General features: G+C 37.2%; 1 protein-coding gene across 1 annotated transcript; it reads right to left on the bottom strand.

Annotated features, from left to right (window-relative positions):
• Window positions 1-5,887: 5,887 nt before the first annotated feature.
• Window positions 5,888-7,603, bottom strand: LOC113304853 (ethylene-responsive transcription factor TINY-like). The gene has a single exon (XM_026553987.1). It carries the CDS (start codon window positions 7,440-7,442, stop codon window positions 6,597-6,599), a length of 846 nt encoding a protein of 281 aa, XP_026409772.1. The 5' UTR covers window positions 7,443-7,603; the 3' UTR covers window positions 5,888-6,596.
• Window positions 7,604-18,978: the final 11,375 nt, after the last annotated feature.

Here is an 18,978-nt window from a genome sequence, read left to right as displayed (position 1 = left end):
GCTTGGGCGCTGGTTTGGTGTGGCGTGGGTGCTGGCACGGCACGGTGTGGGAACTGGCATGGTGCGGCGTTGGCTTGGCATGGCGCGACACGGATTGTTGGCACCGTGAAGCTTGTTTTTGCGGTCCCACTTGCCTTTTTCCATACATAGATCAAATAGGAAATCCTTTCCTTATTCAAATTCCAAAAGTGTCACGCCTATAAAAGGGTTTGCCCTCCTTTTTATCTCGTATCTTTGTTCCCACGTCCTTGCGCTAGCGGTAGAGTGGTAGCAATAAAGAGGACAAGCATACTCCAGGTATGTATTCCAGCGTTTCTCTTTCAATCTTTTTTTTTGTATTGGTGGAAACCCTAGCCATAGGTGTATCTTCCATGAACTTTTAGAAATATTTCAGCGTGAACATCGTAGTAATGTTAGCCACCTCAATTATTATGCAAAATAGGCATGCACGGGCAGGTGACTGCCACCAATTCCTTTCCCCCGAAAACCTAGTTTTTAGGGTTTCCTCCTTTTCCTTGGGGTGACTGTGTGCATAGTTTCCGCGGTGGGGCGCGCTTTCTTGGCCGGGTGCATACTTTCCGCTGCAAGGTACGACTTTGAAAAGGGGCGTGCTTTCCGCGGAAACGTAGGGTTTGCCAGTCCCCATTTCTTCGGTTATGAGCGTTATGGATTGCAACTTAAAACAAATTGGTCCGCATCCAAAATGGATTCTCCGTTGTTGATAAAATAGTTTTCATGCACTTTGTAGTAACTTCTCTTCGTACCCCTTTCTTTGTTGTGGTTGAAAGCGTAAGCAGCTTAAGAAGGTTTCGTTAGGATGTCACCTGAGAAAATCCCTTCCGCGGCTTTGAAAAATATTGGCAGCTCTAAGCCCAACATGGATGATGAATTTTTCACAACGTCCGCCACAGTTAGGAGAAATCATCCTAAGTTTGTGCTTGTCCTTCTGACCGGTTCAGAGGGTGAAGGAGACACCCAGTCGGTTCGACCAGGTTGGGTAATACGATTTTTCCTTCAGAGGCAAGAGTATCCTGGTTCTTCCATTGACTTCAGAATCTGTCAGAGTCCGTTGTGTTCTTTCGACAAGTGGATGCAATTCATGATAAGTCAGTAGTGCGTAAAAGAAAATTTGATCAAAGCGCGAATCATTGGCGCTGACACATCTTCTTCGGCGCTTGAAATCAGGAAAGATATCCCGAGCTTAGTTGCTTTCATCTCCCGATGGTGTCCAGACACTCACACAACCATATGCAGGTGGGGTGAAATGAATGTCTTTTTGGAAAGTATGGATGTCTTGCTGAACCTTCCCATATCAGGGTTGATATCACCTTGTCTGAAGATGAAAAACAAATGCACGCTTCTCTCGTTGCGAAGTCAAAAGGCTTTGTCCGGAAGGAAAACGAGACGAGTTGTTTCTACAGTTGGCGGGTGTCTCAATGGTTCCCAGATGAGTCAGATCCAGATCAAAAGAATAGTACGCTTCATGTCGCGGCATTCTTGGTTCTTTGGTTATCCAGGGACATTTTTGACGATGGCTCTGATAAGAAGGAAATAAGACAGGGTCTCATTAAGTTTTCCATCATATTAGCGAAAGGTGTTGTTCTCCCCATTGGAGGCTTGTTTCTCGGTTATCTGTACACACATTTGGATCATCTGGTTGCCGACATGCGTGCTTCAAACGGCTACATGAAAGTGGACTCTTACGTCCGTGTTGCTTTTCTTCAAGCGTGGTTGTGGGAGCATTTCGAGAAGTGCGCTCCCAAACCACTGGCTTTACTTCCCGAGTCTTGGGGTGGTTCTAGGATACTTGGCTGGGTGAACAGGCACCCAAGATCTGGCTCGAACCTGGTTGAACTCCTTAACACTCCTACACAATCAACTTTCGTCCATGGGCTCCAGTGCATGGCTCCATAGTTAAAATAGACACTTTTTCCTCTGTTCCGAATACATCTTTGCTTTCTGAAAAGAATAAGAGCATTGGGGAGGTTGTGTTCATGCGAAGTTGCGCGCATGGTTATGTATTGTCTTTCTTTCGAGGATCTTTTCAGGCAGTCTCTTACAACATTGACATGGCGGCTCGACATATGGGATTTGACCAAAGGGTCTTGTTCTCTCGTCATTCGGCTGTTCCAGAAAACTTGTTGCCAGCTTCTCTTGATGCTAGTGCTCCTACGCTGGGTATAAGTCTTCCCTTCTTGCTCTCGGCATGAAATTCGACAACAACTTCTAAGTATAACATATTCTGGCAGGACGAGTTCCTTTCCATTCATGGATTCGTGAATGACATAATTAAGAATACTTGTGGTAATCCTTCTGCTGCAACTTTATCAAGACATCCATTGTTAAGGGATCCTTCCTCGCCCAAACGGAAATCTCCTAACACGTACACGGACAGTCCCCAAAAGAAGGAGCGAAGGTCGAAAGATCGCGTGGGTGGTCTTCGATCAGATTCAACGGCCCTTGTGACTTTCAGTTCTTCCAACATTCGGGTATGTATTATTTTTCTTGCCCACTCAGTCGGATTGCACATTTCTTTCGTTATTGAAAATCTTTCCTTATTTCTTAACCAGGACGTGAACGCCTTTTCCCAGCTTGCACGTAGTCAGAAAACGACGGCTCTCGCAGCAGAGCATGGCAATGCTGAGCCTCGGAGAACGTCGGGTCTCGCGGCCGAGGGTGACAATGTCGAGCCTTCTTGCAGTGAAGAAGAGATCGAAAGGGAGAAAATCTCGGAATCTAGTTGTTTGAGGGTGAATACAATTTCTGTTGGTTTCGGTAATTTCGTGTGTTGTGGATGAGAAACGATTCTAAACCCTAAACAACGTACTGCAAGGGAGTACTTTAGATTCGAGAGATCAATCTGTAAAAATCCGTCCTAAACCAAGAAATGGCCGTTCCAGACTTGCTTCGGTCACAAAGTGAATGAGAAGGGTTGGTTTTGGGGAGGGAAGCGAAGAGAGTGTTGAGACCATAATAGTTGATTCTGGAAGAGTAGTTGTTTTGAATTGTATCAGAAAGTGTAAGCTAACATATGGGAAAGCTAACAGGTGATTTATGAGTGTTGTATGCTCCTGACCAAAACTTTTTGTTCGGTGGTAATAGGTAAGACCTATTTATACAAGTCCAAGTGAAACGTACACTGGTCTCGTAAGAAATAGAAATGGATGAGTAAATGGGAGGAGGTGGTAACCGCTAACGCCTGGAATTGATGTTCCATAATGAAGGAAAGCGTTTCACCATTACTTCCTGTATTTACTAACCGCCTCATTCTTATGACACTGTCTTGTAACGGGCGTAGTGTACGCCACACGCTGTAAATCGCCGAACCAATACCCTAATGAACATCCCCCAGTTTGTGACATGTATTGATGTCTCGAGTGTTTTCGTAGAAAATGTGTAGCATGTTGCTGATGTTTGGAAGGTTAAGCTTGGGAGACTTGCCGGCTCAGTGGTGACCCTCGACGGTCGAGATTTGCATCTTAAGAGGAAGTGCAGTCGTTGATTATTGCAACCCTTCGTTTAGTAGCCAGCGGAATGAAAGCATGGTCGGCATGGCTTTGATATGGTTAGGCGTGGCCAAGTTTAGATTTTGGCATAGTTTAGGCGCGGCCAAAAACTAGGATTTTGGCATAGTTTGGGCGCGGCCAAAATTAGGGCTTGGCGTTGGGCCAAAAGTTGCCACAATAGTAAAAATTTCAGGATATTTTCATTTACCTCGCAAAGGAATAGATTCTTTCAAGGTGAATGTAAGCATCTTGAGACAGATATAGTTGCTCTCCTCCTCTCTCTCACCCCTTCATCTCCAACAAAATCATCAAGACTATATCTGAGCAGATTTCTTCATTATTCCTTGTTTTCTAGGTTAGCTAGTAGTTTAGTGTAGTTTTTATTATGTTTCCTACTTATCTACACCGTTATGGTGGTTTTATCTACTCTTTTGAGGTTTATCTTCGCTTTCATAACGACTTTTGGCAATTGGGTTGGGTTTTAAGATAAATAGTGATGTTATCCATGCTCTCCAACGACGAAATCTTCATCTTATTTATCTCCGGCGACGGAATCTTCATCATCAATTAAATGGTTGAAGTTAATTCCGAGAAAAACCATCACTCTTCCGATTTAATCGGATCTTATTCATACTTATATGTATCTTATTCCGGTAATCCTTTTCTTTCTCTTGTCGGATTTCACGGTATTGTACTTTTACGGTATGTTCTTGTTACTCTGTATTATCTTATTTTCGATCTAAAATTCATTATATCCTCGAATTTTCATTAATGAAAAAGTTCTTCGTTTATCAACAATAAAAAAAAATAAAAAAAAATAGTTGTAGTTGTAGTTATAACATGCATGTACCGAGTGTGAATGCTCTAGCATATTCAGCTCTAGCTTTTACCTTGAATAGTAATGCCCAGGTAATAGAGAAAACAAAGAACAGGTAGCGGAAGAGCAACTGAAACCTGGCTGGAAAACTGGAGAGAGAGCTCTGTTGTGTCAACATCCGATGGATGGTATATGTCACCAAACATACATATATTAGATGTCAGAAATTCTAGATAAGAGAAGGTGGGTAGTATGGTGATCTAGGGACCTTCTCGACTCCTTTGACTATGTGTTCAACAAACATGTCAATAAATGAGTTCGCAGAAGTACAAGTTTTTCTTTGCTTTTCCGTATAAATGTGAGCCATGGCTTCACGCCATTAAATGCAAAGTTTGTTTTTAGTTTGCCACTACCAACATAAATCGAAATTTCTTGCGAGTTTTTTGATGAATAATTATTCGTACGGGTTTGTCAATATCCAGTGACTTTCCTAGCTTGATCAAGTACCTCCCTCGACAATGTCTAGATGTAGTGAAGTGGACATAGCGAATTGACAAGGTAATATCCACCAAATATATACTACCTTCGTTTAAAAAAAAAAACAAGATGGTTTCGTTTATAAATTACATATGAAACCAACTTATTATTTAGAAACGGGGATATATATTTACAGGTACAGTGGCTTCGTAGCGGATTTTAGTTTGTTGCTGATAGTTTCACAAGTGATGGTATTGTTTTGCGATTCAAGTTGCATTAACGTATCATGCGATGGCAGTGCCGACAGTTTGTATCACAAACTATCAAGCCTAGATAGGGATTCTCTCGTCAGTCCTCACGGCCGAGGTTCAACGGTTTGATGTCTGAGCCTCGTGCATGTCTTCTTTTTTTTTTCTCTTTCTCAATGGGAAAGAAATACATTAAAAACTTAAATTTTGATTTATGCATAAAATCTTTTGCTTTTGAGCAGAGACTTGCTCCACTGAAAATTCCTACTTGAGCATCAGACTCCTGATCAACTATGCTGACACCTGATGGTTACACGAAGCATGTAGAAAATAGATCATTTTTTAGTAAAAATTTCTCTTTTGGGTGGGCAGCTCTGCGGTTCCCAATCAAGTTCTTTTAAATTTGTTCATTTATCCGGAAAAAAGGAAAATGAAACCTCTCTTATGATTTTCTGATTGGTTGAGAAGAAGTGATTTTGGTTGATGGCATCCACAACTTTTTTGTTAAATGTGTTACACCTTCCACAGTAGAAATATGTCATGCGAGATTCATATTCCTTTTGAAAGGGAATTAGAGAGGGAGCCAAACAAGAGAGCCGATCTTTAATGTCCCATTTAGGGGTGTAAATGGTGTTGGAACTTGGCACAGCACGGCATGATCACATTAGAATGGGCCAAGCATGCAATGTCTTGTACCTGAATATTAAGCAAGTTGTGCTCTTTTAAAGTAAGAATCCACTGCGGAGTAGAGTATAGAAACACACTATACGGCAGATGGTTAGAAAATTGGGGAGAAAATTGTCATACGATAGATTACATACACAAGTTGTGCTCTTTTAAATGAAAAACTCACCATTCCTTTATTAAATTTTCTTTTGTACAACAGCATAGTTACATACACACAAAATGAAACACAAAACGATGGAAAACACCCAACATTTTGGATATAGTAAAATCTTGTTCAATTGATGCTTACTTTTTCTTCCCAACGGATCATCACCAGAATCCATGGCTTCAGTTTTCGAAAACTTTATGTTCCACACTATCATGAACAACCGGTGTGCAAATTTCGTGGTTGCTAACGGGGCATCAGTATACTGGAGAGCTAGTAAACTAGTACTCCCCGTTAGCAGTGTTGGTAAAAATAGCCGGGTGTCTATATATCATGACTAAGTAAGAAGAATGAATAGAAGAGAATAAAAATAATTGAATCCTTTTTCCAATTGTATTCCAAACTTTTGTCTGTTCTCGTGGGTATGTGTAGTTGTGTACCATACGTTGTGGTGTCAGAGAAAGACTATGCTTGCAAGTTGCAACTGAAGTCAATAATTCGAGGGTCTAAAAAAAGATTGAATGAACAAACCCATATACAACGTAGATTCATTAGCCGTGGGAAGAAATTTTTGTAGTGCTAATATTTGTTAGAAATGTCGTAGCCGTCGGTCCTCTTTCGGCAACATTACGGATGCCAAAATCATTGGATGACAATACCAATGATCTGACTTCCATAAAAAAAAAGATCGAAGAACAAAACGGGGCATGACTAAATTAGTAATCCCACAACAAAGAATTGAATGTGGTAGAAAATGAAGATTCTCGAAGATGAGAAAAGAACCCACAATCATCACTACTTGGACTTTGTAGCCATGGAGTCGGATAAAACCAATTACTATCAATAGAAGAATCATTTAGGAAGATGTATTCGTTTTGCTGCAGTTCTTCTGATTCGTCGAAATAAGAACTAAGTTGAGGCAATTCAACAATTTCAGTTAATTCATCTTCAGTTGTAGTAGTATATATCGAAGTATCAGAAGAATAGGATGTCACGACTGGAGTAGCAGAATATAGAGAAGAAAACGACGTTGATGGAGATAATGAGGGTGATGTTGCTGTTGATGACGGAGATGTTGATGATACTGAATTATTGAAGTTTTCCATTGTTGCAGCTTTAGAAGCAGCAGCTTGAATGTCACGGGGTGATAAAGAAGCAGGACGAGGTAATAAAGAAGCTAGTTCGGGGAAATTAAGGACAGCAGAGTTACCTTTGATACTTAAAGCAGCAACATCATGTGCTCTTGCTGCCATTTCTGGTGTTGGAAATGTGCCAAGCCAGATCCTTGATTTCTTCTTTGGTTCTCTAATTTCTGATACCCATTTACCCCAATTACGCATTCGTACTCCACAGTATGTTGGATGTTTTCCACCATCTCTCATTCGTTTCCCTGTCGTGGGATCCTTGGATTCTTGTTGATTTGAGATAGAAATTTTCTTATTCTGTTGTTGTTGATCAGATTGGGACGATAAATTTGAAAGTTCATGGCAGGAGTTACTAGTAGTACTACTTTCTCCTTTTAAATTGTTTGGTGTTTGATCTAGTACCATCTTATGATCCATGAATTGGCGCAGTTAAATGATCTGTGATCAATTTCTCAAAACAGAGTCACCAATCCAAATTGGAGTGATGGATGTCTAAAAGAATGGGTTGCTTGAGGGTACTTAGAGAAAGAGAGGTTTGAAGATGGACTAATGGAAACATAAACAAGTAGGAAACTTGAATGGGGTTTTTATAAACTTTGGGAGAGAGAGAGGCCGGCCATGAAAGTTTGTACACTTTTGCATCTAGTGTAAGGCAGGTATTACGCAGCGGCAGTCAGTGCAGGGCCAGCCTTTTATTTTGGCCCCTATACCAAACACCGCTTGCACAGTTACAACTTACGTCCATCAGAGTGTAAACTGTAAAATGAAAAAAAAGAAATGAATGTGGTACGAAAAAAGAAAAGAAAAAGGAACGGTTTTCTAAGCACCACTCCATATTGGATCATCATTCAGCAGGGTTGTCCTAAAGGGTGGAAATCACTAATTTATACCATTAACCTAATTTAATTTATAATTAATTTAATAATCATCTATATATATAAATAACTTAATCTAAATCATTATCAAAAAATCAAAATTATAACAAACTCATTCAACGTTTCACAAATCCATTATTTTTAGAGGGCTCGTCTTCTTCTCTTCTCCCCTCTTCCTCGTCGTCGTCATTCCAAAGAAATTTCCACAAACTCGTTACTTATGATTCGTTTTGGGTTGAGAAAATTAGTAGTAATCATCAAAAAAAAAAGTTGAAAATGGAATTTACAATAGCAAGTTCGGTTTGGCTAATTTTGAAAAAAACCCTAATTTTATAACCGAATAAGATGAAGAACACGAAGAAAACTTCGGTTAGGAGATAAAATTTTGTTCCCAAGAATCCAGTTGAGTCGTAATTTTTTATTAACCACACTCTTTTCTGTATAGTTAAATGTTGAGTTCGGTTGAGTCGCAAAAATTTTGCGAGCAAGCGAACAAAGAGTTCAGTAATATGGAACTTTACGAGCACGCCAAACTTAACGAGTTCCGCTGATTTAAGATTTAAAGTTTGGCCAAAAAAATGGTGCACTCGACTGAACACCACTCAGTATACTCTAGCCTAAAATACTTATGTGTTCGGAAACGTTAGCCGAACTACACTTGGAAAGGAGTTTGACTACCTATTGACCTAGACGAAATCAGTTTATAAAATATTTTATTTTTCCGAAAGTTTTAACCAAGTTTGAAGTATACCTTAGTACCTATAATCCTCATTTCGAAATCGTCATCTCAATTTTATTCCAAAACCATCTTCTTCTTCTCTCAATAGTTATTTAAAAAAAGAAAAACTTATTACTTAAACCTTACTAATCATTCATTACTTGACTTAATCATTTAATTAATTATTACACTTACTTAAATAAAAAGCATAATTTGGGTATTAACATAAATATTTCAATAAGGGGTGGCTTCAATTTAAAATCAGGATCATTACAAAGGTTTTCTGTTACATAAACATCATGGATTAAGACAGCTGCAATATCACTATAATTTTTCCATTCAAAGCTATCCGATTCTACGAAATCAACCATACTCGTACCAACCTTCCAATAAACCAAGAACAGAGTTGGAGGACAAGTTCAGATGGCCATGTTTGTTTTTTTCTAAAAAAAATCAAACAAAGTAATGATACTACATAAATCATATGTCTTAGGATCATCAAGTAATCCAACCATTTATCAAGGTTTTGAAGAACAATTAACATATCTAATCTAAAGTAATTGTCTAATCTAAAACAACGGAAGATCTGAGTCGGTATGAAATCGATCAGAACGGTCGGAATGTTGAACATAGTCTTTGTATCCAATATTGTTGTTGTTGATGTAGTATTTGTTGTCGAGTATTTCGGAGTTGAAGTTGATGTTGAAGTGAGATAAGTTGCTGGATTTGTTGCTGCTGATGTTGTTGGTGAAATTGGAGATGAGGAGGTACATTTGGAGAAACTCAACTTCCACCTGTTGATCGCGATCTTAAAACAAACCAGAGAACTTGAATAAAATCAAAAACACTACCCAATCTGGGAAAAAAAATGAAAAACCAAAAAAGCAGGAAAGAAAATGCTATGTAAAAGCAAAACCAAATATCTGATAAATATTTTAGGTAAGAGAAGTTAAAAAAGAGATCGATTAGATGTTGGTCTGCCCAGATATACTCCATATGAGCCTATCTTAGCAGAAAAGATTTCAAGGGGCGTTAGGACTTGTTATCGGTGAAGAAGGAGAAGAAAGGAGGAAAAAGAATGATAAACACAAAGAAATGTCTTAAAAATACTATATTCTAATTTGGACAACGGTGGACTTTTCTAGAGAATAGTAAATTTCACATGAAATTATGAGACCCATTGGAAAGAAATGTCATATTTTCAAAGTGTCTCATCCTTAATGTTTTCTGAGACGACATTCTCTAGTGATAAATTTTTCTTGATATGCCTCTTACAATAGCTATCATGGAAAATCCATTCAATCAATTTTGAGCAAGTCTAATGAACCGTGGAATCAATGATATTTCGATTTTAATAAAAAAATGTGGAATGTCTATTTTGAGCAAGTCTATTTTGCGCTCATTTTTTTGGTTGTGTTTTTAAATATATTTATCCCTTTCTGACTGTTGATTTATTGGATCATGACTAAACATAATTTAGAATAATGCTGAATGCAATTCAAATTGACATTTTTGGGATCCATTTTAAGATTCCACTATTGGATTTGAACTCACATGATTTATTCCAAATGCTGAGGTGTCATGGAACTTGAAAGATGAAGTTCTTCCACCACCTGACTTTCTCTAAAATTAGATAGTGAAGATTTGAATTATTCTTGTTTCAACAAAAGCAATTGTGACTTTTTTTTAGAAGCAACCCAAGCATCGGTATAAGAAATTGATCGTGATCTAACAACAACACAAACATCTATGGAAACACCAAAAATATCGGTGACTCCCAAATGCTCAACTGCCACTACTTTCAATATTGGTGGGTATCTAGACGGAATGTTATTGCACCGAATCTGAAACAAAAACCTAACTTATGCCAACCTATAAAAACGGTGGGTTGTTTAATTAACGATAAAATTAAAATATTTTCTTTTTCAATATAATTCAACAAATTATCTAAATCCATGGACTTGGATCATTAAGTAGATTTCGAGTTATGCCATCATTAGATAGAGTTTCAGTCGAGGTGCATATTTTGGTCATGAAGTAAGTCCCCGATCATAATGAAAATTTTGTGTCATGAGGCTGTTTTAACATCACGATGAAAAAGATCGAGTCACAAAGTATAACTTGCTACCTACCACAAGGTAGATTTTGGGTTATTATGGCAATATTAAGTACCAATAACCCAAAATTAAATCTCGTGGTATAAGGAGTAGGTTTCTTGGGAATAATGATGGTCATCCATTTCATCTTTGATAGGCTAGTATCATTGTTTTGTTGGGATCAACTATTTAGCTTACGGTAAGTTCCCAATATAACATACTTTGTATTTCAAAGTTCAATTAGATGTTCTTGAAGCTCATGTGATCTCGATCTATTGTATCATGAATGAAATTCTTCAGAAATTTTATCAAAAAAGAAGAAGTAAAGTTTTTAATTGTAAACGTCAAACTATCGATACTTATGGGTTAGTTTTATGTTTCATTGGGTTGTGACTTGTGAGATCTAAAGGTTTGGGGTCTTTTTATTTATCTTTTATTTTTTGATCGAAAGAGAAAGCTTTCGTAGATAGAATAATTTACAAAAAGGATACCAGCAGTAGTAAAGAAAAAACTCAAAGAAACTCAAAGAAAATTACATGAAAATTGATTTCCAAGTATTATAGAGTGAGCTTGCAAAGTTCAAATGCACCTGTTTACCTGCAGCTACTGCCCAAATTAGCACCAAAGACTTCTCATTGATGACCAGATCAAGATCAGTCTTAAAAATGTAATCCTTCTCAAAAGTTCTACAATTCTGTTCATGCCAAATTATCCATACAATAGCTGCAGGAATCAACCCCTAAATGAAGTTACTAGAACTGAAGAAATAACTGTCGTCCCATCCAGGATCTAAGGTCAAGAATGAGTTAGGAAAACCATGCCCAATTGCCTCCAGGAAATACAGACTGCCGTAGTTTTCTAACAACCTTGCAGTGGATAAAAAGATGATCTTGAGATTCTTCAGTATTACCAAATAAGATGCATGAATTGTAAATATCCAACCCCTTGTGATTCAGTCTGTCGATGGTATCAATTTTTCCATGCACCATACATCAAACAAGGAATTTTACCTAAGGTGGTATTTTTGGTTTCCATATAAAAAGTGTCGGAAAGTCATCAAAACCCTTTGTAGCCACCAACTTAGAGTAAAGAGACTTTACACTAAAAATACCTGAATTATGAAGAAACCAGCATCGCGTATCAAGAAGAGCATCTTAAACTGGAGGAGAATCACCAAGTAGGATAATAAGAGAAGCAAACTCCAGAGATTCCCTGTCAGTCAAGCATCTTTTGAAATCAAACTTCCAGCTATGTTCATCCGTAATCAGGTCAGCCAACTTTGCGTATTTGTCTCTGGATATTTTGTACAGACTTGGGAAAGCAGTTGCCAATGAGATATTTCTAGTCCAAAGGTCATTCCAAAATGAGATCTGCTTTCCTGAATAAATAATAATTGTAGAGTTTATTGATATTAGCTCATTGGTGTCTGCAGTAGCCCTCCGTTAGGGGTTTTCACCTTATCAGGTATCCAAGCAGAGTAATCCTTACCATACTTGTCAGTGATGATTTTGAACCATAATCTGTTCCTCTCAAAACCAAACCTCCAGCACCATTTAGTCAGCATAGTAAGATTCATAATTTTAAGGTTGCAGACACCTAGACCACCTCCAGACACGGGTTCTAGAACAAAATCCCTAACTAAATGAGATATCTTTGAGCCAGAATCATGCTCCCATAAAAAATTCCTCATTTTCCTGTTTAAAATTTTTGATACATAAGTAATAAATGGGAAGAGAAGTTAAGATGCATGCTCCCATAAAAATTCCTCATTTTCTTGCTTTGAACAAGGAGAAGTAATAAATCGGAAGAGAAGTTAAGATGCATTTGAGGAGAGTGGGATTACCACATTTTGATAGATTACATCTCCTCCATGAGGAGAGTCTTGCTTCAAATTTCAAAATGATTGGATTCCAGATGTGCTTTGAGTTTTCCTTTGCACCAAGTGGCATACCTAGATACATGAAAGGCAAAGAATCATCTGCAGACTCAAATTCAGCAGCCTATGAGTTAAGTTCTGGTACATCTCCAATGACAATAAGTCTGGTCTTTGAGGTGTTAACTTTGGGACCAGCAATATACTCGAAACAATAAATGGAAGTAAAAGCACTTCCTTGTTGTGATCAATGAAGATTATTGTATCATCTTCATAGTGTAATGGTTCATAAACTACTGGATGGAGAAACAGAGAAGCCACTAAAGAGATTTAAGTTTGCATCCCTATCCATACACCTTGAAAACCCTTCCATGGCTATGTTAAACAAAAAAGGGAACACATGACATCATTTTCTGACTCTTCTTGAGCTTTTGAAGTACCCAAAAGCAATACCATTTATAAAAACTAGGAAGGATGAAGTAGAGTAACAGAATTTGAGACAATTACACCATTTCCTGCCAAAACCTATTTCCCACGACAAAAATTCAAGATATTTCCGGTTGATCCTATCAAAAGCTTTTTCAAGATAAATGTTGCAGATAATACCAGCCTTTTTTGACTTTAGTCTTGAGTCTACTAACTCATTAGCAATCAGGGTTCCATCAATAATTTATCTTCCTTTAATGTAAGCACATTGTACTGGAGAAATCAACTTATCCATCAATAGTTTCAATCTAGAAGCAAGCACCTTAACGATGATTTTGTAAACACTAGTTAACAAACAAATAGGTCTACAATCCTTTATAGTTTCAATGTAATCTTTCTTGGGAACTAAAGTGATAAAAATAGAATTATGTTTTGAATCAATATTACCAGTTGAGCAGAATTCACCAATGGTGTCCATGATGTCTTTTTTGATGAAACTCCAGCACTTGAGGAAAAACATAATTAGAAAACCATCTGGTCCAGGTGCTTTGTCGTGACCAATCTCCTTGATGGAATTTATGACTTCCTCTTCAGTGAATTTTTCTTCTAAAATGCCTGACTCAACCTGATTGAATTTCTCAAACTCAATCTCCTCTAGTTCTGGCCAGAGAATCTCCTCTCCTGTGAATTTTTTTCATAAAAGCCCATAATATGTTCCTATAACTTGTCTCTGTCTGAAGTTAACCCACCATTGATGTAAAGTTGTTTGATTCTGTTGTCCCTTCTCCTAGGAGTAACATGACTAATAAATTAAGAAAGCAGTATTCTCATCACCTTCTTGCAACCATTTTGTACCGGACCCGAAGTAGTTAATACCGTGTATCGGTATCGTATCATTCGGATGCGATACACCTAACTATACAAAAGATTATATCGGTTTGTATCGGTGATACATCATAATAGACTAGAATTTTAAATATTTATAAATGTTTCAATTTAAAAAATTTGGTTCCATATGATGCATTAATTCTCAAGATCAAAAGCTTCACAGTACAAATTCAGTTCATTCCACTTTTTATCCCATATTTACTACTCCTATTTCAGATGACTTTGTCATTGTTACTAAACTGAACTAATGATGTTGAAGATAAAAGCGTCAACGATAATGAATTCTCATTTGATAAATCTACAGAAGAAAGAGAATGAGCAATAAAGAAACATAGTTGTTTCAAGGATAAAAAAACTCATTACAAAAAAAATAGTTAGAAATTTCTTTCCTGGGTGGATTGAGTTTTCAAGGGTACAAACGAAAAAGATTATTAGGACGAAAAGTTTTGTTTACAAATTTTCATATTTAAATAATTTATTTTATCAAATTACCCTTACTGATATTATCAGTGTATCTGTGAACCGATATATCGGTTTGTACCGGCAGATATGATCGTTTTTATCGTTCACTCCTTGTATCGCTGATATTTTAGATATCGTAAAGGTTTTTTCCGATACACAATAAAAACCTTTAATATCGGCCAATACAACAGATATTGACTACCTTGATTGGACCTGATCTTCCAAGAAATTTCTTCCATCTTAGTGACCTTTTCAAATTCAGTTTTTAGCTTAATCTTTTCATTAACAGTGTCTTCAAATAGGATATTAACTTCTGCAAATTCATCAATGTCTTGAATCTCCTCAAGTATCAAGTTCGGCTTAGAATTAGTGAGGCCAAACGCTTCCTTATTCCAAATCTTCAACTTCTTCTTAAGAGCCTTCAACTTTATCCAAAGTATTGTAGTTGTTGTAGCTGCAAAACAAAAAGACTCCCAACCATTCCTTTAATAGTTTAAGAAAACCATTCTCCAAGAACCACATGACTTCAAACCTAAAAGGACTAGGACCCTAAGAAGGATCACAAATATCAAGGAGAGGCGGGATATAATCAGAGGTGGGTCTAGCTTTAGCTAACTGGGAGGCAAAGGAAAATGAGCTTCAAAAAAAGGAGAAATAAGAAATCTGTCTAATCTAGACATGACAAGGTTATATTGACCATTGGACCAAGTGTATCTAGCATCTTTTATGGGAATATCAATGAGATCATGAGTGAATATGAACTTTGTAAAGTCTCTCATGCTCTTAGAGATTTTGTTACATCCTTTCTTTTCTGCACACTTCAAGATTAGAGTCACCCCCTAGACACCGTGGAAGGTCCCAATATCTTGAAGCATTGTCTAACTCCACCCAAAAATCAACTCTCTCCATAGGCTCGTTTCGTCCATATAAGTTTATAAGTACCCATTCAAAGTTGTCAGCTTTGTTGATTCAGTAAATGGACAAAGTATAATCTCTCACAACAGAGTCAGTTACTTCCACAAAATCTTTGTCCTGGAAAGTGATCATACCACCAGAACTTCCAACAGATTGTTGGGAAGTCCAGCCTAGCCACAAATTTGCTTAATATCGAAGAGAGAACACATGGACATGTCAATCTCCTGGTTCTGTCACTTAACACCACCTACACTTTTGAACCGGTATGCCATTTTGGATTCGGAGGTGGTACGTTTCTAAAATAAACCACCTATATCGGAGATGAAATAATGCATGTACCGGAACACATGGTATGCTGGACTACAGACTAAAACCCCCGGTATCGCCTAACCACATAATTTCACTTACGACGTCAAACATGATATGAGATTCTGACTGATCAAAGTACAAGGTACATAAAGAAAAATGTCTGGATGTACATATCAGTGATTTAACTACACTATTCATCTATAACTTTACAGGTATTGGTAGGTCGGTGAGGAGTTTGAGTTTAAGATACCGGAGATGGTGAACCACCAATATCCAAGAAGATATAATGGATTTACGCAAACATATGGTATGCTGGACCGCTGACTAAAATGGCCAATATTTCCTAAACGTAAAGTTCCATTTACACATGGTCAGACTGACTAATCCATGTACTGCGGTACATAAAGAAGAACGTACGTACCTAACAGTGATTTAACTACACGTTCATTTGCATGCATCTATGATTTTACAGGTACCTTAAAAACTTATCCCATATTATGTTTCCAAAGTAATATTAACAATAATTAAAGTAAGTATTAATTAACTACTAAACTCTAAATAAATACCAAGAGAAGTAATAAGGGAGCAGAGAGAAATTGGGATGCCATATACATTAGTTAAGAAGTTATTCATACAAGTTCTAAAGGTGTTAGCTTGTATACAACACCTAATTAGATGTCACAATACATGTAAAGAGTTATGTAATAATAGCACCTCTAGCTTTCATGCAAACCATGCAATTCAACACCCACTAGCTTTAGGTGTTACTCTCATCCAACAAGTAGCTTAATATTCACTACACCATTTTTAGTGTTTAGTAACAGCACTACGGGAAAAATCATCATTGACGACACAAGATAAGAGTTGCAGTACCCCTACGACAACTCCATTTCATGCATTGTGGAACGGGGGTATTGTAGAAAGTCCAAGTTTTTCTACCATGGTTGACAAGTGTTGTAAAGGGTGATGTGATTCATGGTTCGACAATAGTTTGTCAATGTTGTGATTCTCTTTCGATTTTTTTTTGATAACCTAACACAACTCTTGCTTGTATTGTAGAACAATCGTGGAAAACATAAGTAGCATATCGTAGAAACATATGCAACAATAATTACCAGTATTATGAATAATATTTGCACAACACTGTATGAATTGTCGAACTATCTTGGACAACACAAACTTATGTTGTAAAGTAACTGTTTCGTAGTCGAAAACTGGAAGACAACATCGATTAGTATTGTGAATACTACTATCATTACACTTCCTAGAGTTGTACAACTATACTGAACAACTCCTACTTATGTTGCAAGATTTGTTTTTACAATACCCTTAACAGTTGTAATATTTGAAGTAACAACTTCTGTTTTCTGTAAATGAATGTGTAACTACAACTTTTATTAGAAATTGTGTGCATAAAACTATTTTGAAAAAAAAAATTATAGCTGAAACTGGATTGCCGAAAGTATTTCACATTAACCTGCCAGTGCAATACACTTACATTCATTCAAGTTAACCTACTAGTGTTAACCACATACATTCAAAAAAATGGCAGTGATACAAAAGTTAAGTTTTCTAAACACACTCCAAAAAGATTATGAAGATGTCTATGGGAACACTAATCGATCCTTGGGCCATGTAATAAAACTTCCGACAACATTACTAACATACTTGAACTCTGAAGTTGGCATGTAGACATAAGCATCATCCACATGAGCAGTAATCACACACTGTATGCCAGATCATAATGAATCTGGAAACCGCATCCCATTCAAGTTACTATCATTTGTGGGGGAACTGCCATTTCTATTTCGGTAGGAGCCATCATTGAAGGCCTGACGAAGTCTTCTTCAACCTTAGGTTGGTGGATGGTAACATCATGCAATGGAGTCATTGGACCATTCTTTCCTTTAGGATCCTAATCCAACATGTTCTTGACCTTGATGCCAATAACACCTTGCTCAACAAAACAAACAACAATGAACTTTAAGTTAGAAGATGAACGGAATTTCCAGAAATAAAGAAAATATAACTCGGCACACAACAAAAGAAGTAAAACAGAAAAAAAAAAAAAAAAAAAAGGCGCTCTTTATAGGTGCAATTAGGTCCATCTTTTAGCAGTACAATGTAAAATACTCCTGGGGTTATCTGCAAAAATATAGCTTTAACATTTCAAAACCAAGTCGGTAAATCAACTGCAAACACAAAGCACAAGAACCCGTAAATTAAATTTAGACTAAATCCCACAAAGCACAAATAACCAATAGCAAGATGAATGAAGCGTCCATACCGAGTCTGAATAAGTATGACGATATCGATTTTCTGAAGCAAATATCTTCAGCAGCAAAAACCCACCTATCAATCTGGCATCCCTAGTAGGGAAACCCTTAAATCCCCACATTAATGGGTCTTTTCCCTGTAAACAAAATCAACAAAAACTAGTCAACACCAAAATCAGATAACACAGATACACAATATTTAAGTGGCAGAAAAACCCTAAATCAAAAAATTAACAAAATTCAATAATCATGGATGGAATCATATCATAAATCATACTAGTTCCACAGTTGAACAAAACAAAAACAAAGAAGAGATCATTATGATTGCCTGCTCTGTAGAAGTTATATATACTTCATACCTGAATCACCATAAACAAAAACAAAAAATGAGTGACTAGAGGCACCACAAAGTTTATCAAATGAACCAACATTAGAAACAAAGATGGGACAACTGATAAACACAAATGGAACAACCAATAAAAAACAGATTCATTTGAAAGAATTCTTGTCAAACAAACGCATTTTAAAACCTTCAATTTAAAAAATCAAACTACTCACTGTAATTGCAATAGGTTGTCGGACAAGTACATCTTTGAACCTTTTGGCAGTAACATCTTAGCAAGGAACCTACAGAGGAAGTCTATCACAGAATGAGGGCAAATAACGGAAATAAAGCAAATGTCTCAGCTTCATTGCTCAATGTCGGTACCAATTTCAGCTTTACCTCAAACACATTGTCGCAGCCATTGTAACAACCGGCATCTGCAATTGCTCTACAACTTCATCTATGCATACCACTGCAATACATTCATTCATACAGTTCCAATTTTATATCAAGTCAATCACCAGCTCAAGCTCAGCTTACAAGCCTAGCCTGCAATCATCACAAAAAGAAACGCATATAAACTTGATAAGTGATATCATTCAAAATCCTCCTCTGAGAAATTACAGAACTCAAAAATGACTCCAATTTAGAAACCCATCCAATTCAAGCTATTATACCTACCATTTGAGCTGGCATTTCGATTTCGGTAGGAGCCACCATTGAAGGCCTGCTAATGAGTCTTCTTCATTCTTAGGTTGGTGGATTGTAACAACATCAGGTAATGAAGTCA

This window comes from Papaver somniferum, chromosome 8, assembly GCF_003573695.1.
Source record: "Papaver somniferum cultivar HN1 chromosome 8, ASM357369v1, whole genome shotgun sequence".
NCBI lineage: Eukaryota > Viridiplantae > Streptophyta > Magnoliopsida > Ranunculales > Papaveraceae > Papaver > Papaver somniferum.
The sequence above is the reverse complement of the archived record's forward strand: the minus strand, read 5'-3'. Positions and strand labels throughout refer to the sequence as shown.

Coding starts and splice junctions, on each gene's coding strand:
- LOC113304853 (XM_026553987.1), bottom strand. CDS start 7,442: ATGGATCATAAGATGGTACTAGATCAAACACCAAACAATTTAAAAGGA.